This window comes from Pleurodeles waltl, chromosome 5, assembly GCF_031143425.1.
Source record: "Pleurodeles waltl isolate 20211129_DDA chromosome 5, aPleWal1.hap1.20221129, whole genome shotgun sequence".
Classification (NCBI taxonomy): domain Eukaryota; kingdom Metazoa; phylum Chordata; class Amphibia; order Caudata; family Salamandridae; genus Pleurodeles; species Pleurodeles waltl.
Genome location: NC_090444.1, coordinates 1,525,537,493 through 1,525,564,377, shown reverse-complemented (window position 1 = coordinate 1,525,564,377; position 26,885 = coordinate 1,525,537,493). Strand labels below are relative to the sequence as shown.

At 46.9% G+C, this 26,885-nt stretch overlaps 1 protein-coding gene across 1 annotated transcript in view; it reads right to left on the bottom strand.

The window, feature by feature from the left end:
* Positions 1-26,885, bottom strand: part of CSMD1 (CUB and Sushi multiple domains 1) — a 5,088,256-nt gene that overhangs the window by 1,841,993 nt on the left and 3,219,378 nt on the right. The window contains exons 24-25 of the mRNA XM_069235813.1: positions 25,603-25,794; positions 6,638-6,764 (exon numbers count right to left, since the gene is read on the bottom strand). Of these exons, the coding sequence (XP_069091914.1) occupies positions 6,638-6,764; positions 25,603-25,794 (319 nt within the window). The remainder of the gene's footprint in view (positions 1-6,637; positions 6,765-25,602; positions 25,795-26,885) is intronic.

The window sequence follows — 26,885 nt, the reverse complement described above, 5'->3', positions numbered from 1 at the left end:
TGAGTGTATTCCTATATTCTAATCCGTATCAATACCCCCAAAAAGAATTATAAGAATTTTCAATGATGGGAGGAATAAAGCACAACAAAACGTCTGACTCATAATAAATTGTAATTGATCTTTCACCTTTAAATTGCATGTTAATTCCCATTGATTCTTCAGCATTTGATTCACTGCTTCTCCATCTCAGTTTTGTCAGTGTTGGATATCTGCCTACATTTTAAAGTTGGTGGACTCAGCTAAAGGAGTGTTACAAATGTCATGAAGGTCATGAAAGTGCCCTACTGTGGCAGAGATATAATAAGCACAAAACAGGGGGGTCCTGGTTCTCCAATCAGGGGCAGGGTCCTTCCCCCTGTGATGACCACTTCCTGGGAAGTGTGGCAAAAATCAATCCCAGGGAGCAACATTCCTCAAAAATCCATCATGGCTGAAAGTGATTTTTGGAGGTTACATCTGGCTGAGCCCACCCACTGGTGTGGCTAAAAATCCTAAACACACCCCTCTCCTGCCCTCTCCTAATCTAATCAAGGGGGCACCTAACTGTCTGTGTTTGCAGGATGTGAGGGTGTTGCTGAGTTGCTTCAAATGTCCTACCGTGCCTTTGAAGACCAGTTTGGCAGCCCTCCCCTGTTCCTGCTTCCCCATCTACTGAGGGGAGATCTGCTACCCCAGGCACATCTCTTTGTGTTTGTAGGAAAGTAGCCTCTTTATTGCATGTTACCCCCACTTTTGGCCTGTTTGTGAGTGTGTGACAGTGTGTTTTTTACCTTGTCACTGGGATCCTGCTAGCCAGGACCCCAGTGTTCATAGATAAAAACATATATGTCAGTATGTTTTACGTGTCTCACTGGGATCCTGCTAGCCAGGACCCCAGTGCTCATAGTTTGTGGCCTAATATGTATGCCTGTGTAGTGCCTAACTGTGTCACTGAGGCTGTGCTAATCGGAACCTCAGTGCTTATGCTCTCTCTACTTTTTAAATTTGTCACTGTAGGCCAGTGACTTCATTTACCAATTTCAATTGGCACACTAGACCCCCCCTTATAAGTCCCTAGTATATGGTATCTAGGTACCAAAGGCATTGGGTTCCAGGAGATCCATATGGGCTGCAGCATTTCTTTTGCCACCCATAGGGAGCTCAGACAAACTCTTACACAGGACTGTCACTGCAGCCTGCGTGAAATAGTGCACACACTATTTCACAGCCATTTTCACTGCACTTAAGTAACTTATAAGTCACCTACATGTCTAACCTTCACTTGCTGAAGGTTAGGTGTAAAGTTCCTAAGTGTGAGGGCACCCTTGCACTAGCAAAGGTGCCCCCACATAGTTCAGGGCCATTTCCTCAGACTTTGTGAGTGCGGGATGCCATTACACGCGTGCACTACATATATGTCAATACCTATATGTAGCTTCACAAAGGTAACTACGAATATGGCCATGTAACATGCCTAAGATCATGGAATTGTCCCCCATTCCAAATCTGGTATTGGGGAGACAATTCCATGCATCCTGGGGGCTCCACCATGGACCCCCAGTACTGCCAAAACCAGCTCTCTGAGGCTGGCACTGCAGCGACAGCTGCTGCTACCTCACAGACAGGGTTCTGCCCTCCTGGGGTCTGTGCAGCCATCCCAGGAAGGCAGAACAAAGCATTTCCCCTGAGGGCAGGGTGTTACACCCTCTCCCTTTGGAAATAGGTATTACAGGCTGGGGAGGGGAGCCTCCTCCAGCCTCTGGAAATGCTTTGAAGGGCACAGATTGTGCTCTCCTTGCATAAACCAGTCTACACCAGTTCAGGGACCCCTTGTCACCTGCTCTAGCGGGAAACTGACAAAGGAATGGGGAGTGACCACTCCCTTGTCCATCACCACCCCAGGGGTGGTGCCCAGAGCTCCTCCAGTGTGTCCCAGACTTCAGCCATCTTGCTTTGCAATGTGTGAGGGCACTCTGGAGGGCTCTGAGTGGCCAGTGCCAGCAGGTGACATCAAAGACCCCTCCTGAAAGGTCCATACCTGATAAGGTAGCCAATCCCCTTCTCAGGGCTATTTAGGGTCTCTCCTGTGTGTTCTCTTCAGATTCTGCTTGCAAGTTTCCTTCAGGAATCCTTTGCAACAACTTCAGCATCCTCTGACCTCGTATCAACCGCAGCCTGCTCCAAGAAATGCTGTAACTGCAACAAAGTGTCTACAAAAGACACTTTTCTTCAGCAACCTCAGCACCAAGTCAGCAACTGCAACAGTTTCTGTGGTGTGCATGTTCTGGGGACTCCCTGTCTTCATCCTGCACCAGAAGGACCAAAGAAATCTCCCGTGGAGTGACAGAGTCACTCCCCTGCTCCAAGCAGGTACCCTCCAAGGCAACAAGCAGTACCCTGGGACTTCTCTCACGGTGACGAGCTTACTCCTAAGGAAACAGAGGGTAGACATCATCAACATAGACTGTCCTGAGGTCCTGCTGATGCAATTTGGAGGAGGTAAGACCTTGACTTCCCCAAGAACGACACTACCCCTGTGTTTTTTGTCTTCTTTGCCTCCTGAGGCCTCTGTGCAGTCTTTGCAAAAATACTTTGTGCACAGCCTTGTCCATGTCCCCAGCACTCCACTCTGCAATGCTCAACTCGCTGAATTGTTCTCTGGTGGCGTGGGACATTCTTTTTTTGTGCTGCATCAACTGCATTTTGTAGCTCCTTTGAACCCAGATCCTATGGCTTCTGGGGGTGCTTGCTGGCATCCTGAGGGCTCGCTAAAGTGCAGAGAGCTCCCTCTTCCTCCTCACACAGAGTTGAGGCCCCCAGGTCCCTTCTGGGTTCATCCAGTGCCATTTTGATGGAAAATTCCCTTTTGCCGTAGCCAAGGCTTGTGGGCACCTTCCAACACGAATTCTCATCTGCAACAATCTTCACACCGTGGGACATCTTTTGCATCATGCAGGAACCCGCTGGCATCTTCCTAGGGTGCATTTCTGCAGTCTTCAACTAACCAAGGACTCTTCTGTTGCACCCTCTTCTGGGTTGGCTGGGGCTCTTGTCCCTCCTAGAACTTCTTTCAACTTATGGACTTGGTCCCCTTCCTTTGCAGGTCTTTAGGTCCTATAATCCAGCAGATGTTCTTTGCAGACTTGGTTGGTTGCTGCAAAATCCCAAAAGCGAGGTGTAGTGTGTATTAGGGAAACTTGCAGTATTTTACTCCTGCTTTTCTGGGCTCTGGGGTGGGGTGCTTTACTTACCTTTAATGTATTCTTACTCTCCCAGCGATTCTGCACACATGACACTTGTCTAGAGGGGAATTTGTGGTTCACATTCCACTTTTTTAGTGTATGGTTTGTGTTGCCCCTAGACCAATTTTCTCCCATTGCATTCTATAGGATTTCCTACTGTTTGCATTGTTCTATGACTACTTACTTGTCTAATTTTGGTGTCTAGTGTGTATATTGTGTATAATATTTACCTCCAGAAGGAGTATTGTCTCTAAGATATTTTTGGTACTGTGTCACCCAAATAAATACCTTTATTTTTGGTAACACTGAGTATTGTCTTTACTTGTGTATAAATACTGTGTAACTAAAAGTGGTATTGCATGAGCTTTGCATGTCTCCTAGTTCAGCCTAAGCTGCTCTGCTATAGCTACCTCTATCAGGCTAAGCTGCTAGAACACTACTACTTTACTAACAAGGGATAACTGGACCTTTTGTAAGTACCGAAAGTACCCACTATAAACCCGTTTAGCCTCCTACAGTGTTGAGCCAGGCCACTTCACAGCTCATCAAGGCAGACTGGCCAGGTTGCCAGTGGTTGGCTAATCAGAGCAAAGCAGCATAAACACTGCAGGGCTGAAGCTGTCAACTTTTCAGGTAACGTGTAAAACTCTTTACCTGAACAAGTTATATTAAATCCAACAACTGGAAGTTGTGGGATTTATTATAACAATTAATTTTGATACCAAACTTGTAGTATCTGTTACTTAAGGGGATTTTTTAAATTAAAATAAAGTCTCCCCATTCTAGCCTATGGAGGCCATTCACTGCAATGGGGGGAAAACGAATGTCGCTGTTTTTCCTCACCAGGGCTTATAAAACTATTTTTATAAGGTCCCTGCTTATAGTTACATGGCACACAACCCTAGGGGCACATAGGGCACACTTTAGGGGTGATGTATATGTTAAAATAAGGTAGTTTAAGACTTTGGAACTACTTTTAATTCCAAAGTCGAATTTGCATGTAACTTTAATTTAAAAGCAGCCAGCAAGGGATGCCTGCCTTTAAAATGACACTGGGCACCTCAGCAGTGCACCTATTGAAGCACTACCTATGCTGGGGTCCCTAAACCTCCATGCCCTACCATATACTAGGGACATATAGGTAGGTTAATGTTGTCAATTATAATTAGCCTAATTTGCATATCCACTTTACACAGAAAACTGGCCCTTGGACTAGTAAGCTGACCCAGTGCACAGCCAGGAGTCAGTAACCACCAGTACCTGTCCAAAAGGTTTGGGGGTGACCAGGGCAAAAAGGAAGATTTTCCTACACCTACCATGCTCATACCCATTCTGGATGCCTCTACCTCTTCTGAGACCTTCCCAGACACTTGGAGACACAAAACTATCCTCCTATTGCTAAAGAAACCCTCAATAGTCCCTTCAACACTCAGCAACTACAGACCAATCGACCTGCTACCATTCCTGCCCAAGGCCTTAGACAAAATCTTTAACAGATCCCTCACAGAATACCTCAAAGACCACTAACTCCTCAACACCAATCAGTCCAGTTTGAGACCAAACCACAGCCTAAAGACGGCCCTCACCACCCCCAGGGATGACATCCACATGACTCTAGATGGAGGAGACATGGCAGCCCTCATTCTCATGGACATCGCCACAGCTTTTGACACTCTCTCTTACCCCATCCTCAATCCAACATCTTCACCACATCGGAATCCAGGGTCAGGCAATCCTTCTGATGTGCTTCATTCTCACAGGAAAAGCCCAGGCAGTCAGCCTGACACAAATACTTTGGGTGCCTGCGACCTCATCTGCGGAGTTCCCCTGAGACTGACCATCTTCAACGCATACATATCATCCACTCTCGTAACATCAACATCCTCTCCTATGACACACAACTCTTTCACTCCCTCACACACAAGATGCCCAGTACCCAGATCAAGATCAATACCAGCATGACTGAAATCGACCATTTGATGAAGACAAACTATGTGAAGCTGAACACCAACAAGATCTAAATTGTGATCTTTGGGAAGAGCAGTTCACTGTGGGGCTCCACTTGAGGCCAACAGAGCTAGGATCAACACCCACTTCCACCACAAATGCCAAGAACCCTGGGATCATCATTGGCAGCAAACTCAACATGAACGCCCAAATTAACACATTCACTTCCTCATGAAAACACATAGCTTGATCAATGCCTTTTAAAGTATCCTCTTTAACTACTAGCTTGTAGCTCACAGAGGTTTCACAACATATTCAATAGACCTATATTCGAACTAAAGAAATCTCAATAAAAGTTAATATCTCTTAGGACAATCCATTTATCAAATGTGCACTTTGGACAGCTATGTGTTCAAATGCTATAATAAGCTCAGAACTATATAGTATTCTAAGCAGATGTGCCAAGACCATCTAATTAAAAAATTCTGGTCTATAAATGGACAATTTGGTCCTATTACTCCTAAATCAAGGCCCATTGGCCAAGGTTTGCATTCTTAAATAAAAGTATGTAGGCCTAGGTTACAATTACAAATCTACTCTGATCCCCAGCTACAGAATTACACAAGCGATTCCACCTCCTTGTTGCCTCTTGGGTAAGGTTAGAATGATCTGTATTTCCCTTTATGTTTTTTTTCTATATTCAGCCTTATGCTCACAAGGTCGGTAAGTAATTAAACTTCACTTTTACACAAATATAATCTCTGAAGCTGTAAACCTCGTGCCTTCTAAAAACCTTGCTACATACAGCAGAGTTACAATTGATATAAAGCTGGATTGTCTAGTTTTATTTTAGTCCGTACTAAAAATCATAGCAGAAAGACATGTTATGAACTTGGAAATAAGAACAGTTCATTATCATATGGAATGCAGATTTTCAGCCTGGAAGAGCGACCGTGCAGCCGCTTTGTAATCTAGGGCCAGATGTAGGAAACAAACGAAAAAAATTGCGACTCGCAATTTGCGAGTTGCTATTGCATATGGTTTGCGACTCGCAAATTGCGACTTGCTATTTGCGGGTCGCAAAATGGGGTCGCAATTTTTGCGAGTTGCAAATGGCTCACATCGCTTTTTGCAAGTCGGAAATGGGGTTTTTGCATCCCATTTCCGATTTTGCACAGTCGCAAATAGCGATTCGGGCCATTTGCGACTCGCCAAACTTTGCTACATCTGGCCCCTATTTACCTAACCTTTGAGTATGTAGTGCACGCAAAACAACAAAAGAATAAAACATGCACAAATGAAATGTTTGCTGTCGTCTAAAACGATTAGTCACAGTACAGGTGAAGGCTTGTGTCTGGTAAAATAAATGAGTGTTGACAGATTCCACTTGATGGTGCTGGAACAAAACATATTCGCGTGCAAGGCAAGTCACGCAGAATTATAAGTGATCACATGAAATTGTCGTGTACCTGATGGTCTTTCCTGGATCAGCTTCTAACACCCATGTGCAATGGACATTGTTGTCATAGGGTGCAGGGTATCCTGGAGAAAGAATTCTTCCAGATGCGACAGCGTGGACTCGCCCACCACATTCAGCTATAAATAAATCAAACACACCTTTGTTTTCATATTGTTTTCAACTGATTCCATCACCTCTAAACATACTTTACTGCCTCATACATAAAAACAACATTAAATGTAGTATTGCAGTTTCACTGGCAGAAAAAAGTGTCTAATAATTGTCTTACTAACCTTCAAATCTCTTTCAATACGGGAAAATAATGAGCAAAGACACAGCAGTTTAAGTATTGCTGGGCCATTCATCTATAAACATCTCAATACAGGGTATGTCATTATGAATCTGATTAACACTGTAATCAATTCTTGCCTTCAATATTCCTTTTTTTAAGTTTCCAAAATATTTAGGTCAGTTTTCCAGAAAGTCTGTTAAAGCCTGTGTGTTTGTGTCGCCTGTAAAGCACACAAATGTAGTTTTGAAGGTTGATGTGTGAAGGTGAAGCCTTAAGTAGTACAGATGACTAGCTAGTTCATGATGGTAGACATCGTCGGGAGTTCTGAGTTATGAGTCCCGACTACCGGCACCAGGAAGTCGCCACTCCCGCTTCGATGGAAATAGAACCAAAGCCTTCCCGTTCCCAAACTTCAAGCATGTATGTTACTGATTGGTTTATTCGGCAACAATGAAACTAAGGGCCATATTTATACTTTTTGACGCAAAACTGCGCTAAAGCAGTTTTGCGTCAAAAAAATTAGCGCCGGCTAACGCCATTCTGAAGCACCAGGCGGGCGCTGCCTGGTGTGCGTGAAAAAAAACGACGTACACTAGGCAGCGCCGGCGTAGGGGGATATGGAGCTTGGGCGCCAAAAAATGGGGCAAGTCAGGCTGAGGCAAATTTTTCGCCTCAACCCGATTTGCGCCATTTTTTTCGACTCCCAACCCCCATAGAAATGACTCCTTTCTCAGCAAAGACAGGAGTCATGCCCCCTTGCCCAATGGCCATGCCCAGGGGACTTCTGTCCCCTGGGCATGGTCATTGGGCATAGTGGCATGTAGGGGGGCACAAATCAGGCCCCCCTATGCCACTATTTTGTTTTTTAAAAAGTACTTACCGGAACTTACCTTAATGTCCCTGGGATGGGTCCCTCCAGCCTTGGGTGTCCTCCTGGGGTGGGCAAGGGTGACAGGGGGTGTCCCTGGGGGCATGGGAGGGCACCTCTGGGCTCCTTCCGAGCCCACAGGTCCCTTAACGCCTGCCTTGTCCAGGCGCTAAAAAACGGCGCAAAAGCGGGCGTACGTCATTTTTTTTGACCCGCCCACTCCCAGGCTTGAATTTTGCCCAGGAGTGTAAATACGGCGCACATGCCTCGGAGTCAATTTTTTAGACGGGAACGCCTACCTTGCATCTCATTAACGCAAAGTAGGTGTCCACGCAAAAAAATGACGCAAACTCCATGGACTTTGGCGCTAGACGCGTCTAACGCCAAAGTATAAATATGGAGTTAGTTTTGCGTCAGAATTGCGTAAAAAAAAACAACGCAATTCCGGCGCAAACAGAGTATAAATATGCCCCTAAGAATCAATATAGGAACGGGGGTAAAGAGGGTAAATAAAGGAAGTGACGAGTCAGCAATTTAAATCTGTGAATCTATGCTTGTTGGAGACTTGTGCTGGTGCCAAGCCACATGGTGAAAGAGGGTATCCTTCAAGCAGCTTGTGAAATTTCCTCAAGTAGATGGGGGTCTTTTTTAATAATATTGCAATATACTAAGTTGTGGACAGTCGTGCACGTTGCATTCTTTTTTCTACTGCTTACCAGTGATAGACATTTAGCGCTCGGCGTGCACGTTTACACATAGTTAAAATGGCGGGAGGCTACATACGGGGCTCTTTCATGGGTATACAAATATTTTCAATAAAATAGTACAGTAAAGGTGTTGATGGTATTTAGTCACTCCATATAGACTGCAGATCAGAAACCCCATGAATATTTTGAAGTCAAAATAAAAGTTATGTATTATGGAGCATCAAAGGTGTAAAAATGGATTCCAAATGACTGACTGAGTGTGCAAAGAAGAGGAGAATGTGCTGTGTATAAAGCAGGAAATGCAGAGACTTATGGGACCGCTTTCTTCAATAAAATGCAACAGTGTATATGTGAAAATGCGAAATACTTGCACAAGTTATAAAAATGAGTTAGATATTAACTAGAAAAAAACCAACCTAGAAAAAGGAAGTTCTGTAACATTCATGAGATATAGAATTGCGAGTGGTACATCTCAGCTATTTTAAAGATTCCTTGATGTCTTTTAAGCAGGACTCTTCAAGTACCACCTGTAATATACCTTAACAAATAGTTTCAATGATTTAATATGTGGAAATATCTATCTGTATAGTTGATTTTCCTTTGTTTATCACTTTTTTGGTTCTTTGTATTTTATATCTGTCGTAGATCAGGCCTCAGAAACAGATGCAGACACATGTTCTGCATTGTGTGCAACTGCTGGCGTAGCGACTGCTGCTGTTAAATTTTCTTAGTTGTTATCCAGGGCATCACGCCTACATTGTAGAATAATTGAGATGAAAGTCAAAGATACAAGTGCATTCTCCCCTTTCAGTTACTGTTACATTTTATGGAATTGTGGAGAAGGATATTTCTTTCTAATTGAAAGTAAATTTCATGCAACTTAGAACGCTGGTATCCAAGCTTCAGGACCAATGTCTCAAAAGCATGAAGTACTCTATTTTTTAAAATATGTCATCAGAATAGATATTGATTCTTTTGAGTTGAGTGACGATTACATGTGTAAACCCACCTTAAGTGAATTCAGGATTGTTAGACCTGGCATCCTTGGTGTGGTCTCCTCAGTCTTTTTTGTCTCTGCTTCCCATGTTTTGACTGTGTCCTGGACTTTGTTTTTGCTGTTTTTGATATTCTGGGCACTTTACCACTGCTGACCAGTGCTAAAATGCAAGTGCTCCTGTGTAAAGTATATGTGTATTTGCCTTTTCCATGACTGGCATATTTAATTTACTAAGAAGTCCCTACTAAAGTACACTAGAGGTGCCTAGGGCCTATACATCAAATGCTATTGGTGGTCCTGCAGCACTGGTTGTGCCACACATAGAAGTAGCCCTCCAAACATTGCTCAGACCTGACACTGCAGTGTCTGTGGGTGCAATTTTAAACTACCAATTCAACCTGACAAACCTTTTCTTTTTATACATGCAAGTCACCCCTAGGGTAGGCCCTAGGTAGCCCCATGGACAGGGTGCAATGTATGTTAAAGGTGGGACATGTAGTGATGTGTTTTACATATCCTAACAGTGGAATACAGTCAAATTTGGTTTTCAATGGTGCAAGGCCTATCTTTCTCATAGGTTGGCATGGGGATGTCTTTAAATATCCTTAATGTGCACTTTCCCTTTGAGAGCAGATAAAGATAGAAGGTTAGGGTCTCTGAATTCACAACTTAAAAATACATCTTTTGATAAAGTTGGTTTTTAAATTGTTGGTTTAAAAATGCCTCTTTTCAAAAGTGAGCATTCTCTTGCTTAAACCATTCTGTGACTCTGCCTGCCTGTGCACTTCTTTTCTGCGTCAGACTGGCAGTTGGGCTGTTTGTGAATCCTCTCTCGACAGTGACACAAAGGGATCTGGGGTGTAGCCTGCATATCCCGATGAGCCTTCTGAGCTATAATGGAGGGAGGAGTGATCTCTTACAACTGAATGGGCTGTGCCTGCCCTCACACAATGCAGTCTCCAACCCCCTGGTGTGTGTATGGGGCCAGACCTTGGCAAGGATGGATCTTCTGAGCAACAGAGAATTTCCTTTGAAGTTTGGCTACTTCAAAGGAAGAAAGGGTTATAAATAGTGGACCTAAAAGCGCAAGATTTTTATATTACTTCTGGAATAAAGAGGCACCTCTGCCAAGGAGAAGAGCTTGAGGAGGAGTACTGTCCCTTTGCCTGTGCTTTGCTGGGTTGGCCTGCAGTTACTCCTTCTGCCTGAGAGTGGATTAAGACCTGACTTTGTGGTATAGTCCTGGTTGTGAAGAATCTCCAAAGGCTTGGATTGAGCTTGCCTCCGGTTTTGAAGTCTCATGGCCATCAAAAACGTCCTCTGCCAGCACCTGGACTCTCTGCTGAGACTCTTGCCATGCAAAGTGGTACCCTAGCCAGTCTCCGGGCCCTTGAGAGGTGAAGTTGGCAGAACAAGAGCGGAAACCCATGTGCAGAAAACTGTGCGGGGAAATTTTTGATGCACCACCTGCAAAGCAGCTGAAAAACAATGCAAAACCCACTTTGCATCGTGGCTAAAGAAACGACAACACCCACTTGCAGCTGCTGATAAACGAGACAAACCCCACAGTGTTTTCCACCACTCTCGCCCGTGTGGCTTTTTTTTTTTTACACAAACCAGCTACTTTGTGTAAAATCAACATTTCCATTGTTTTCTATAGGTAAGACTCTTAGGCCCTCATTACAATCCTGGCTGTAAAGCCCGCTTACCGCCGTGGTGACGGACATCAAGATACTGTGGTCGCGGTGGAAATCCACTACAGGTATTACGACCCACATCTCGTAATCCGCCACAATACAGTCACCCACAAAAGTCAGCCACACCAAAGGTCAGTGATAAACCTACACCGTCATGCCAACAGAACTACACCCACAGTATCACGACCCACAAATCAACGTGGCGGTCATTCAACTGCGGTAAGCCATTGGCGGTACACACTGCCGCGCTCAAAATACACACACATTTACAAAACACAAACACATTGGACAATTCAAAACACACACACCTGACACACATACACACACCACACCCACACACTCACACCACTATAAAACACACACCCACATTACCCACAACCCCTTACAACGACCTGTTTGGAAGAAGCTCAGAGAGAGAGAATAGCAAACACAACACCAGCATCCACAGGTACACAACACCATCACTCATACAACATCCACGCACCTCAAACAACACACACCAACACATCCTCCCACACATCACATCAGACAGCACCTCACACATCACTCACACCACATCATGGCACCCCAAAGACACCTCAGGTTTTCTGAGGAGGAGCTCAGGGTCATGGTGGAGGAAATCGTCCGGGTAGAGCCATAGCTATTTGGATCACAGGTGCAGCAGACATCCATTGCTAGGACGATGGTGCTATGGTGGAGAAATGTCGACAGGGCCAACGCAGTGGGACAGCATCCAAGAACACGGGATTACATCAGGAAGAGGTGAAACGACCTACGGGGGAAGGTGCGTTCAGTGGTATCCAGACACCAGGTAGCAGTACAGAGGACTGGCAGTGGACCCCGACCTCCTCCACCACAACTAACAACACGGGAGGAGCAATTCTTGGCAATAATGCATCCTGAGGGCCTCGCAGGAGTAGAAGGAGGACTGGACTCTGGTAAGTCAAAGCTTTACTACTCTATCCCCCCACCCTACATGCATGCCATCACAAACTCCTACCCCTACCCTCACACCCATCACCCCAAGACCCCACAGATACCCCACTATCACAACCCACACATCCCAATTCCAAGGCCTGCATGGCACACCAATGCATGGATTCCCATCACCAAAGCATGACCAGTACAGATACTCACCCAGGCCCCAAAATTAACAATCACACAAAGACAATAAGACAACTACATGAATAGAGGGTAACTCACATTTTGAAAAAGAGGGCACACACAGATATAATAACTATGCATTTACCCCCCAACAGGGCCCCTACCCAACGTCACTGGACAGGAGGTGTCAGACATATCCAGTCTCCCCACAGAAGAGGCCCACTGTGAAGACAGCAGCTCTGCACGCCTGGATCAAGATGACTAGCCCGTCCCATCTGGGACCTCAGGACAGTGGGATCCCCTGCCACTGTCACAAACAACCACAGAACCTCCCCCCTTAGGAAACACCTCCACAGCACCCACCCTGCGGGCCCATGCCACTGTCCCCAGGACACGTCAATCAGCAGTGTGTCCACCACTACGGGGACCCAAGGCAACCCCACTAACCTAAGACAATCAGGGACCTGGGGTCAGTGGGCACACGGTTAAGGGGACAGAGGCACAGGATAACAGGGAAGCTGGGAGGACTGCTGTGCAACAGGGGGAGGACAGGCCCAGAGAACCCACTCTCCACGAGGCACTCTCCAACATCATGGGAGCATACCATCATTCCCAGGAATCCATGTGCACGGTACTTGCAAGTTTCAGGAGACCCAGGGGCTGCAGGAGGACCACTACCTGGGGATCAGTAAGGACTTGAAGTCCATTAACAACACCCTGGTCACCATTGCATGGGGGCTGGCAGACATGGCCAACACCAAAAGGGACACAGTGGCACACCAACGGGCCCCTGACACTAGCCTGAACGATGAACAGCCCTCCACCTCCGCTGGCGCTAGTGAACAGGAGGTGCCGCCACAGGACCAACAGGCCACCAGCACCCAACCCCCTGCAGAAGGAGAACCACACCACAAACGGTCCCTGCGATCCAGGCAGAGGACAAAGAACATTGCCAAGGCCCCTGCCAGGAAATAGGGCTCTTCTGATAGTCTCCCTTCTGTCCCACTCAGTTACCCTGTCCACTTTCAACTGCCATTACTCCACTTCCTATGCCCCCTTGGACAATGCACCTGTGATGCCAATAGACTGGACTCTACCATGGACATTCCTCCACCATGACGCCAGCCCATTGCACAGTCCCCTCCACTTATTAGCTCTGAAATAAACACCCTTGAATCACAAATCAATCTGGAGTCAGTCTTTACTTTCACAAATGTGTTATTGCAAACTTTTAGAAAAATAGCAATGTCAATGTTCATTGTCACATACCAATGTCAGATAGTTGTTGGGCAGCAGTAAACATAGCAGAAGGCAGAAAGTGGTACACAGATCTGTAAAATGGAAAGCCAATGTGCACTGTCAGGGTCCATACACAGAGGCAAAAATGCTGAATCATGCAATGTCCTACAGTAGTCTGATATGAGAGGAGCAGTGCCAGTCACTTAACGGTGTCTCACTGGAAGTATTTCATGATGATGTTGCTTCGGTTGTCTATATTTTCTTCTTGTGCCTCCTCTTTTTCACTGTCCACAGGTTCCACAGCTGCCACAAGACCAACATCAGGCCCATCCTCCTGCATCAAAGGCACCTGGCGTCGCAAAGCCAGGTTGTGCAACATACAGCATGCCACGATGATCTGGCACACCTTCTTCGGTGAGAAGTATAGGGAGCCACCTGTCAGATGGCGGCACCGGAATCTGGCTTTCAGGAGGCCGGAAGTACGCTCAATTATCCTCCTAGTCCACCCAAGTGCCTCATTGTTGCGTTCCTCAGCCCTTGTCCTGGGATTCCTAACTGGGGTAAGTAGCCATGACAGGTTGGGGTACCTAGAGTCACCTGCAAATATAGAGGGACAAATGTGAGACATACAGCAACCATTAGGGAATCTCCCATAGCCAGACACCTATATAATCTGTGTTGGGACCTTGGGCTCACCTATTAGCCACACCGGTGCCTCTGGAGGTGCTCCAACACATAAGGGATGCTGCTATTCCTCAAAATATAAGCGTCATGCACTGAGCCAGGATACTTGGCATTCACACAGGAGATGTATTGGTCTGCCAAACACACCATCTGAACATTCATAGAATGGTAGCTTTTGCAGTTTCTGTACACCTTTTCATTCCTGCGGGGGGGGGACAAATGCCACATGTGTACCATCAATGGCACCAATGATGTTGGGGATATGCCCCAGGGCATAGAATTCACCTTTCACTGTGGGCAAATCCTCCACCTGGAGGAATATGATGTAGCTGCGCATGTGTTTCAGCAGGGCAGACAACACTCTGGACAACACGTTAGAGAACATTGGCTGTGACATCCCTGATGCCATGGCCACTGTTGGTTGAAAGGACCCACTGGCCAGGAAATGGAATACTGACAGGACCTGCACTAGAGGGGGGATTCCTGTGAGATGGCGGATAGCTGACATCAGGTCTGGCTCCAACTGGGCACACAGTTCATGGATTGTGGCACGATCAAGTCTGTAGGTGATGATGATGCGTCTGTCTTCCATTGTCAACGGGTCCACTAGGGGTCTGTATACTGGAGGATGACGCCGTCTCATCATCTGCCCCAGCGGACGAGGCCTATGGAGGAGAAGAGTGAGCAAAGGGTCATACACCACAAAGCTTGCACAAGGCTGTTTAGAACAAATGTGATGTAATCTCTGTTTAGCGCTGTATGTCCGTATTCCTGCACAAAACTGCTGTGACGCAGTTAGTTGGCCTGCCATGTGGCCACCTGAAATGGCGGCTGCCTGACCTGTAAGGAGGGACAAAGGGAAATGAGGTAACTGATCTGGCGTTGTACACCATCGCGGTAGGCGGATGAAGACCGCGGCGCAATTCAGCATTGGTTATCATTGGGCCCTATGGGTTCCAGGAGCCAATGACAATGTACGCCGGCGGTGATGGTACGCACTGCCGCGGAGGTGACTGCCATTTTCTATCTGTTCACTCACTTGATACCTGACCTTCAACAGGAGAGGACCTACACTGCAAGTGCTGCTGTGACCTGAGTCTGGAAGCAACAATGGCTACAGTGTCTGGGGAAAGGGCCCCTGCCTTCACTGCAGAGGAGTTGGACAAACTGGTGGATGGGGTCCTCCCCCAGTACATGCAACTCTACGGTCCACCAGACAAACAGGTGAGCACACTGTGAGCATGACGGATGGGACATGAATGTATGGAGTGGCGTTGATGGAAGGTAAAGGTAGGGGGTGGGCAGAGGCCATGCATGTGAGCATTGTCAGTGTATGTGTTTGTGGGCCAGGGTGGGTGGTTGTGGCCAATGAGTAAGAAGAACTGGACGGGAGAGTAAAATCCATTCCTACTTTACATTTCCGCTAGGTCAGCGTCCACCAGAAGAAGGGAATTTGGCATGCCATCGCCAAGGAAGTGCGGACCCTGGGGGTCCACCACAGATGGACCACCCATTGCCGCAAAAGATGGGAGGACCTGCACCGCTGGACCAAGAAGACAGCGGAGGTCCGGCTGGGCATGGCCTCACAACGTGTAAGGGGTGCCCATCGCACCATGACCCCCCTGATGTGCCCGATCCTGGCGGTAGCATATCTGGAGTTGGGTGGGCGCTTGAGGGCATCACAGCAGCCACAAGGGGATAAGTACTGTCTCATGCAGCTGACTCTGCGCACCTTTTGAGGTTTCTGGGTGTGGGAAGAGGACTGTGGGTTCTCCTAGGGTAGGGCAAACTTACCAGGGTAGATCCATTGTTGGCAGGCTCACTGCCAGTCCATCCCCAAAAGTGGTAGTGGCCCTCTACACCTAGTCATGCTCCTGTGGGTTCCAGGTGTGCATCAAATGGGTATAGGCACAGTCCACCATGGGCATGTGATTTTCCCCTGAACTGTTAGTGCATGGCCTAGTGCATAGGGCTGCTCCCTGTGTGTTGTGTCCGCCAACGGTGGTGTTGTTGCAGGCATTGACCATTCCTCTCCTCTGTCTTTACCCCCCTTTTTGTTTTGTCACCCTGTACATGTGTGCATTAGCATCATCTGGCGTAGGAGCAGTGGCACCGGAGCAGGAGGGAGCTGCAATCCACATGGCCCTGGAGGGTGACTGTATGGAGTCTGAAGGCACCAGTGGGACGGAGGGCGAGGGGAGCTCCACGACAGGGGACAGGAGGAGACAAAAGCGACTCGCCTCTGATCGGAGCTCCCTTGCAGTGGTGGGCACCTCTGTGCCCACCGCAACAACAGGTACAGCCGCCACACCCCCATCAGCACAGCCCTCCCAGCAGCCCCTCATTGAATTTCCCATGCCCGCTCACCCAGGAGGGTGGGCATCTCCTTCTCCCTAGGCACCTCAGGCCCTGCCCCAGTCAGCCCTGCTGCCCTCAGTGAGGAGGCTATTGACCCCCTGAGATCCCTCACTGTTGGGCAATCAACCATTTTGAATGCCATCCAGGGTATCGAGAGGCATTTGCAGCAAACAAATGCATACCTGGAGAGCATTTATTCTGGCGTGGCAGCCCAACAGAGAGCATTTTAGGCTCTGGCCTCAACACTGATGGAAGCCATTGTCCCTGTGTCCAGCCTCCCCCTCCAACTTCCACTACCCAGACCCAATCCCCTGTACCTCAGCCTATCCCAAGCACACCATCAGACCAGCATGCACACTCATCAACACACAAGAGTGGACATGGCAAACATAAGCACCACACATCCCACACAAGCACCATCCCCATGCAGACACGCCAACATCCACTGCCTCCACTGTGTCCCCCTCCTCCACATCCTCCTCCTCCCTCCCAGTCTCGTCTCCACTCACACCTGCATGTGCTACATCCTCAGCAACTACCTCCATCACCAGCACGCCCATCACCACACACCACTCATGTGCAATCACCACCCCCACTACCATTCACACGTCCCCTGTGTCCTCTCACAGTGTGTCTGTGAGCCCTCCTCCCAAAGTACACAAATGCGGCACACACCCACTCAACAGCAATCCACCTCACAACAGCCTCCAGCCCACATTCAGCAGACATACACCTCCTACAGCCACTACCTCTTCCTCCACTCCCAAACCCACTCCATCTTCCTGTCCCAGTGTGTCTAAAAATCTTTTCCTCACTAACTTTGACCTCTTCCCTACACCTCCCCCCGTCCTTCCCCTAGGGCCAGGATGTCCAGATCCCAGCCCAGCACCTCAGCCACAAAATCATCCAGCACTGTGGTCCCTGCAAGTCCTGTAACATCACAGCCGGCACCCATCAGGGCTGCCAGCGGGCCACCTAATGAGGCCAAGGATCACCCTATTCTGCCACCTGCCAAGGTGAAGAAGGGGACAACATGCTGTAAGGAGAAGCCGCACCAACCAAGCAGCAAGGCCTACTCCAAGACAAAAGAGGACAGCGCCAAGGTCCCAGCAGTGACTTCCAAGGTGGGGAAGGGACACAAGGCTAAAGGGAAGTCAGCTCAGGGCACTGAGCCTCAGGGTGAGGGACTGTTGACACCCCTTCTGCAGGTCAGAAAAGCAACCTGTACTACAGTGGACACCGCCACAACCACTGCCACCTGCACCACCACCTGCACTGCCACCTGCACATCTGCTGCCTCTGCTCCAGTCCCCAGCATCATCCCCAGTGCGCAGCCGTCCAAGGCTGCAGGAGACGTCCTGGTGTCTCCCTCCACAGGTGCTGACACATGCACTACCGCCAGCATGTCCCCCGCTGACACCGCCGCAACCACCGCCACCTGCCCCGACGTACTCAGACTGTGCCACCACAGCCGACATGGACATCATCCCCAGTGGGCAGTCGTCCGAGGCTGCATGAGACGTCCGGGACCCTGCACAGCGTACATGAGGCATCACAACCAGCACTGGCAGGACCAGCAGTTGGCAGGCTGAGTCGCGCAGGGTGGAGTGTGTCTCTGCCTCTATGGAGTATCATGCTACTTGTTCCCAGGAAGTCTCGTGGCTCTGACACCCAGGTGAGGGAATGGGACCTGCCACACACCATGTGCAGCACTCTGGGCACCATGGCCCCTCCAGAACCAGTGGAGAAAAGCATCCTCTACCCCAGTCCTTGGCAGGACGAAGCACTCTGGGCACAAAGCCCACTCCAGAACCAGTAGAGAACAGCATCCACTCACCCAGTCCTTGACAGGATGAAGCACTCTGGGCACTAAGCCCCCTGCAGAACCAGTGGAGAGCCGCATCCACTCACCCAGTCCTTGGCAGGATGAAGCACTCTGGGCACTAAGCCCCCTCCAGAACCAGTGGAGAAAAGCATCCACTAGAGAGACTGTGGCTTTGCACTCCCCAGGACCAAGCAGTGGGCAAACCATCCACTTGAGAGACTTGTGAGACTGTTGCTTTGCACTCCCCAGGACCAAACAGTGGGCAACCCACCAAATTGAGAGACTTGTGAGACTGTGGCTTTGCACTCCCCAGGACCAAACAGTGGGCAACCCACCCACTTGAGAGACTTGTGAGACTGTGGTTGGCTTTGCACTCCCAAGGACCAAACAGTGGGCAACCCACCCACTTGAGAGACTTGTGAGACTGTGGCTTTGCACTCCCCAGGACTAATCAGTGGGCATGGAGCCCCCTCGTGGAGCAGTGGTGTCATCCCTTCATCCAGCTGAGGTTCCCCCCTCCCCTTCCCCCTGAGGTGCCTGTGTTTTTTCGACCTGATGCCCCAGCAGTGTTCTCTCCGTTTAGAGGCAAGTATCAAGTGTGGGCTTCGCCCGTGCATTTTGGGACCACTGGTCCACAGACAATGAATGGAACACTATCCGGACTTGTGTAGTTGCTGTACATATTTGAATATACTGATCTGTTACAGACCTGTTTCCATATCTGAATTTTAGATGATTACACTTGTTACAATCATTTCCTTTTGTTCTTGCGTTCTTCCTGAGGGTTACAGGGTGTATATGTAATGTTGCGGCATGTATTTGTGTGTATGGTGTTGTGGGTGAGGGTGGGGGTGGAGGTTTTGCATGTTGCGTGTGTGTGTCACTCTCTTTTTCCTCCCCCCTCCCCTGTGTGCTAGTGCAGTACTCACTGTGGTCGTCACTGCCGTCTTTGCTGCTCCTGGTAGAAGAGGAGGTAAACCAACATTGGTAGCACCTGTAACTCGGGCTCAATGGCGTCCTGGTTCCTCGTTCGGTGTCGAGAGATGAGTGGTTTCCGTTCCAAGTACTGTCTCCACCGTGCTTTTGATGGCGTTGGTACCGCTCCGGAAAAGCTGGCGGATTGGTGCCTCGTAATACTGTGGGAGATACATTGGGGGTTATTCTAACTTTGGAGGAGTGTTAATCCGTCCCAAAAGTGACGGTAAAGTGACGGATATACCACCAGCCGTATTACGAGTTCCATAGGATATAATGGACTCGTAATACGGCTGGTGGTAAATCCGTCACTTTTCCGTCACTTTTGGGACGGATTAACACCTCCTCCAAAGTTAGAATAACCCCCATTGTCTTCCGCCTATCTGTTGGTGGTTACCATTGCGCTGTTTGTTTCTACCGCCGTGGCGATCGGAGGGTTAAAGTGGCTGTCTGTGTTGGCAGTTTCCGCCATGGTTGCGATTCCATTTTTTAACCGCTGACCTGTTGACGGTATTACCACCGCTTTAACACCGACAGCCAGGGTTGTAATGAGGGCCTTAATCTTTTGAAAACTTATATTGTATTGTGTATGCTGGATCTTTGTCATTTTGGTCTTGTTTGATTTAGATAAATATTTCCTACTATTCTAAACTGTTGTAGTATCAATTGTGTAGTGTTCTCCATGTATTACTGTGTCTGTTGATACAAGTACTTTACACATTGGCTTTGAGATAAGTTTGACTGCTTGTGCCAAACTACCAAGGGGGTGAGCAGGGGTTATCTTGAGTGTGTATCTCCATTGCCTTGCCTAGAGTGAGGGTCCCTGCTTGGACAGAGTGCAAACTGACTGCCAACCACAGACCCCATTTCTAACAAGGATTTATACACATGGAAAGTAGAACTTTAGAAGTGAATAGTCCTTTTTTAACACACTGTTCCAATCAGAAAGGAGGGGGGGAATTTACCATTGCTATGTGGTATATGCTGGTATTCTGCCAGCTGATGATGCCTGAATGCTTTTGATGGGCTGAACTCGTTAGTGATAAGGACTTTTGATTTCAGAAAGGACTGTGTCTATACTCAACACATGCTTTGATCATTTTAATACTAACAAGCACCTCTTTATGAGAGAAATAGAATCCCATCCTACCTGCTAGAGTACATGGAGAAGTTGTTTCTATTCTTATTCTGTTTGAATATTTTCTCTCTGGGATCTAATTTTAAGCACAAAGAGACAGTATGCTGACCTAGAAGGGATGGGAAACTGGGCCAAACTCAAAGACAAAATACTTGCTGGAGGAATGTGCTTTTGGAAAGTCCAGAAGGTTGGAGAAGTTTAGGTGCAGAGAGCATTCTGCCTAATTAATGGGATTACCAAGTGGTGTCCTCATCATCTGCAAAAAGACGACGACAATTGATTTAAAAAAAATAGAAACATTAGATTGAAAAAATGCTACTATTAAATTGATTTTTACATAGGAAATATATGAATAAAAAAACAAAGAATAACACCATAGAATCATTTGACCAGTCTTGATTTACCCTCCTCTATCCCTTCTTGGCTCACTCAAATCTCATTTTACTTCTATGATAAATAACTCTTTCTAAACTCCTCCCTCATGTATCCCTCCTTTGACTCATCCCAAACCTCATTTTACTATTATGATCTCCATAATCCCTTTCTGGATTTTACCCACATCCATCTCCCCCTTTACTCATCCCAAACCTCACTTTCTAGACTCTTCCCTCCTCTATCTCTTTATTATCCTATTCAGTCAAACTAACAGACTCATGTCTACCACTCAAATTAACTCATATTTTCCTATACAAATCCACCACTAATCCTTTTTTTCTGTTTTGGAGTAGCATGCTACTTGCTAAGTAGCACTCTGATGGCTCATCAGAGGTAGTAAGTGCTATATAAATGGAATTACAATTAATATCAGTACTTGTGAACTGATCAGTTGAAATGCGATGGTCGCAGGTGAACTCAAGGCAGAAAAATTTACAATCTCATGTAATTCCTCTCTATCTATCAAGCTTCAATGCAATTACTTTTACCCTTCTTTTCAATGTGTCTTGTGGCTTAGTTAACATTTGATCCTTTTTTCATTATGTTTGTTTTATTTTTCCCTATTGAGTTATTCACTTGTGCTAAATTCGAGTCTGGAGCTTTAAATTCTTAATTTCTTGACATTATTGTTATTCGGAAAGTGATGGCATTGAAGTGCAGAACTATCCTCCCAGCTGTGCCTGCCCATCATTTTCCCTTTGGCCCTGAATGTTCCCATAAATATTGATAGGTTGAGCGAGATTCTGGGGCCCCTAATCCCTAGGGGAAACCTCATGCTTCATATTTTATGCATCACCTGGTTTTCATTAGTATGTTCTTGTATGGGGGAAAACTTCAGGCAAGGTCCTAGGTCACATTCAGACCCACAGCTTACGAGTAGAATGACTTCACTTCAGGTAATGTTGTCTCACCTCCAGGAGACTGGCTGCAGCTCATTGAGTACTAAGCAAATGATCACATCCTTGGTCAGTGAAGAAGCTTGCAACCGGAGCAAAGTAGGAAAGTATGATTTTAGAAAGGGAATATGCTGTAAAAAATAAACAAACCAGCCTGATTTGTTTCCTAATAACATTGAATTTTTTTGCAGGAGTGTAGACACATGCTTTGCCTAAGATGATGGCTCTCCCAGCAGTAAGTGATGAGGCTCGCTCTCAGTAAAAGCAACCATTACATAAGCACAATAAATGTGAAGTTCTGCACCTGGCAGACTTCAGCCTTCTTGGGTAGGCCACTGAAAGGAAAGACTAAAGGGACCTCATCCTGCCCAGAAATCTTTTTCCCTCTAGCATATGCATCTATTGACTCACCCACATTTCACCACCTTGAGCCAAAAGATGATGGGCAGGAAGGACTAATCAGCAACTCCCTCATGTAAAGGTTGCCAAGAATTTGTAAAGGCAGCCCTGTCTCTGTTCCTCTAAACATCAGGATCTAGGGATATAACCTCCAGCTCAGGGATGCATGTGATACACTTCCACTGTCTGGCAAGAGGCTGCATCATAACTTCCCTCTTGTGTCAGCCAAACAAGGTGTTAACTAAAATTGATCCCACTGTTTCAGTAAGCACGACGTACGAAGCCCTGGAATGGTTCCACTCCTTCCTCTCTGGGAGGATGCAGAGGGTCAGACTCCCACCCTACACATTCAGACCCACAGGAGTCAACTGCAGAGTCCCCCAAGGATCCTCACAGAGTCCCACACTGTTCAACGTACACATGGTCCCTCTTGCAGCCATCATCAGAAGCCATGGTATGAACATGGTGTCATATGCTGATGACACACAACTCATCATTTCCTTCACAAAGGACCCGAATACATCAAAAGGAACTTCCACTCAAGAATGGAAGCCATCGCCACCTAGTGGAGAGAAAGCTGTCTCAAGCTCAACTCCAACAAGACTGAGCTCACCTCAGCTTGGATTGACTCCTGGTGGCCCACATCCCTCAGCCCCCCCATTCACCGACTGAGCACACCCGCAACTTAGGCATCAACCTCGACTCCTCCCTATCTATGACCCGCCAGGTAAACTCAGTCACCTCCTACTGCTGCCACACAATCCACAGATTTTGGAAAATCTTCAGATGGATCCCAGTAGGCTGTCCCAGGACATTTACCCGTGCCTTAGTCACAAGCAAGCTCGACTACAGCAACCCCCTCTATGCGGAACCTCAACTAGAAACATCAAAAAACTACAACTCATCCAGAAAGCTGCCCCCAGACTCTTCCTGGATCACCCACGCCCAGAACACATCTTGCCAACACCTGAGGATCCTCCACTGGCTCCAGGTCGAGAAACTAATCACCTTCAAACTACTCATCCACACATACAAGGCCACCAACAATGCAGGACCAGCCTATCTGAACCCCCGTGTCTACTTCCACATCCCTGCCAGATCCCTCTGCTCTGCAGAGATGGCCCTGGCCGCCATCCCTCGCATCCGCAAAACCACCGCCAGAGGACGGTCCTACACCTACATTGCAGCAAAGAGCTGGAACAACCTCCCCCTGCACCTCAGACAAAACCCGTTGCTCACCATCTTCAGGAAGAACCTCAAGACTTTGCTTTTCGGATGAGGACCCTCCCCTCCAGAGCCTTGAGACCCTCACGTGTGAGTAGCCACGCTTTACAAAAACTGATTGATTGATTGAGTGTTTTATTGCCATCCATCACACATATATGCACTCTTGACTTACATACTGAGATGTCAGTGCAGGTTTGGGCATGACGTAAGCAAAACTTTACATGAGTGGGCCTATGTGTATCATACTGTCACTTTGAACAGAGAAAAATGCCTGTCTACTACTGTGAATTGAAAATTGTATGCTGCCACCACTACTCACACTAGTGTTCCAAATGAAAGAGAAAAATGGTATAACCATGTCTGCTAAAGAGTATGGCTTTGGCATCCCGCCTGACTGCAGAGCCTTGCCCATGGTCTCATAGTCAAATTGAGCCCTTGGCCACAGCATTTCATATCCTGTTCATATTTGTTATAAGGCCTGTCTGAGGTGAGTCCATTTATTTTACTAGCACAGCAGTTCCCTGGAAAGGAGATTTTCTACTCTTCCTGGGCTTCATGAAGAGTGAAAATGTGGCCAAGCCTGATTGGCTACATTTCCTAAATGCACTCATGCACTGCATGTGACTGGCCTTTGGGAATTAAAGTGTGAGGAGCCCTGCAGTGCACAGAACATCATTTGGACCTTGAACTGCTTGCACAATGTTACTGTTGGTGATAGTGTAGAGCTAAATGCTGATCAATTCCTCTTGGACTGAAACAAAACTGAAGGATTTGATAAAGCCCTGAGCTCCTGACCTAGTGGTGCTGCTGCTAAATTTTAATGTGTGGAACCCCTCGACCTGAGCTATTGATGAAATGAAAGGTTATGTGTTGGAAATGGCCCTTTCAGCAGGGTTATCTCCAAACCTTTTGGTTTTCTTCTTCTATTTTTCTGACACTCTTTTTGTTGACTTTAGGACTCTGGGCACTTTACCGCTAATCAGTGATAAAGTGCATCTGCTGTCTCCTCAAAAACGTAGGGCCTAATTTCTGAGGCCCTAGTGGCACACTGCACCACTGAAGCATAATGTTTTTTGACCCTCCAATGGTGTAATGTGCCAACCCATATTTACAAGGCCATACAAACCCAATTTGTGTGGCTTTGCATGGCCTTGTAAATATGGACCCCTTTCACGCATTACACTGTGCCCCATCAACCTGGCCAGTGGGCCAGATTCCTCTGCGGTGCCTTTAACCTGGAGCACATGAAGTCTACGCTGCTCCAGAACCAGGCTCAGTGTGGGTGACATGCCGGCAGGCCAGGCTTTGCACCTGAGGCCTGTCAGTCTCCTTCATAGGACTACAGTGATGCCAGGAAAGGAACCCATTTGGGGTGGCCCCACCGCACTGAAGGGAGGCTACAGATGGGGGCCCCAATCCCTTTCTGTGATTTCCAAAATGGGGGACCCCGCAACCCTCAATTGTGTTTGGCACTCCCTGTGGTGATGGGAGCTTGGTGAGGCCATTATCCAAACTTCGTGGAGGGCTTCGGACTGCCATGTTCTTTTTGGGAGCATTTATGTTTCTGCCTACTGCAGGTGAGCAGGCACTGCTGTCTCCACCTTTGGGAGGAGCTCACTGAGACCAGCATAAGACATCTGATCGGCTCAAAAGTCTTTCTGGGCACCCACACCAATGACCGTACTCAATGTAATATCTTTCTTGCTGCCCTATGTAACTATGGAGATATGTTGTTGTGGCACTGGGGTTATGTTTTATGTCATTTTGGTCTATGTTTGTGTACAATATTCTACATATTTTTAAAGCCACATGTGGAGTTTCTTTTGTGGTGTATTAATTGTGTCTTTGGTGTGAGTGTGTTGCTCAAATGCTTTACACATGACTTCTGAACAGAAGCCTGACTGCTCTCTGCCAAGCTACCATGGGTTGAAGAAAGGTTATCTTTGGTGTGTTACTTACTTGCCCTGCACAGAGTTGTGGATTGTGCCTGGCCAGCCAGAAACCCCATTTCTAATATTATGCTACACATAAGTTAAATTCCAGTCATGCACAATTGGAAAGAAAGCTGGTGATTTTTCTTGGGTAACAAAGATAAAACTCAATCCTTTTGTGAAAACAAACTGTTTGGTCTTACCTACGCATGTTGGTACAGGTCTATTCCACACTCTTCGATCTCCACTTAAACATGTGATATTGTTGCTCCCATGCATTGTGTACCCAGGATTGCAGCTGTATAGTACTGTAGTTTCAGCAAAATGACCTTCATCTTTGATTTTATAGCCATACTTTGGAACACCAGGATCCTCACATCTAACAAGATCAAAGCCTATGGAAAGAAAATGAAGCAGCATAAATCATTATAGAACAATATGATTGCAAATGTATATACAATAACACCAATATCAAGAACAGTCTGAAATGGAATTACAGTTAGAGTAACTCAGTGAACTTTTACTGTAAACAGGACTGCCTGCCCATCTTTTAAAAACAAGCAGACTACTGTTTCTTCTTTTCCACTGTGAGTGGTTCCACATATCTGAGGATGGGGTCTGTTCAAAGGGTTTTAGTGCTAAGTCTCTCTTTCAAATGGATATGTGACCTGGCAGGATGGCAAACCTCCTGCATCTTTTGTGTGGATACACCTGAGCCAGGTAGATGGGTTCCCCAGCAACAGAGGAGAATAGCCTTGAGAAGTGACAAAGTGTAAATTACCAAGTGAATCACAGGAATTTATGCAGAGAAGTACAACTACCCATTTTCCATACACAGCTGATGAGTTCCTTTCTGATTAGGAGAAAGACAATAATGCCTTTTCAGTACTCCCCCTGGCCACTATCTCTCGGGTAGCTGAATATTATCTTTACAGCGCATTCAACTGCATCCCACTAAGAGGTTATGAGGATTTATAATGCAGCTATAAGACAACTAGAAACCACATTCTTTTCAATACATACTACCTATATATGGTATTTGTAATCATAACATAAAAAGAAAGAGAGGACTATTTTGTCTGCTGTAAAGTGAGCTTTACTGTATGCTTAATGAATTGAAAACTAGCTGGAAAATTATCATCATGTGCCCTTCTGTAGGTCTGTAGCACCCAAAACGCTTGTCGATAATCTTTACATTCAAGACGTATCTGAGACCTTATCAACAAATGTGCATAATGAATGGGGTGTAAGCATCACAGTCTAGACCATCATATCACACGCCAAATCTGCAAAGAACGACTAAAATTACCTTATTCTCTGAACCACATTGCCTGTTTTAAACGTTATCTTCTAACCTCCCTTTTTCATTCACAAAAAAACATTCTACCTCTCCAGTCCCTTTCTAGCTACTGTTTTTGTATTTGAAATCTTCAATTGTCCTACTCTTGATTACAAATAATATCCAATTCCTACTCTTGATAGAACC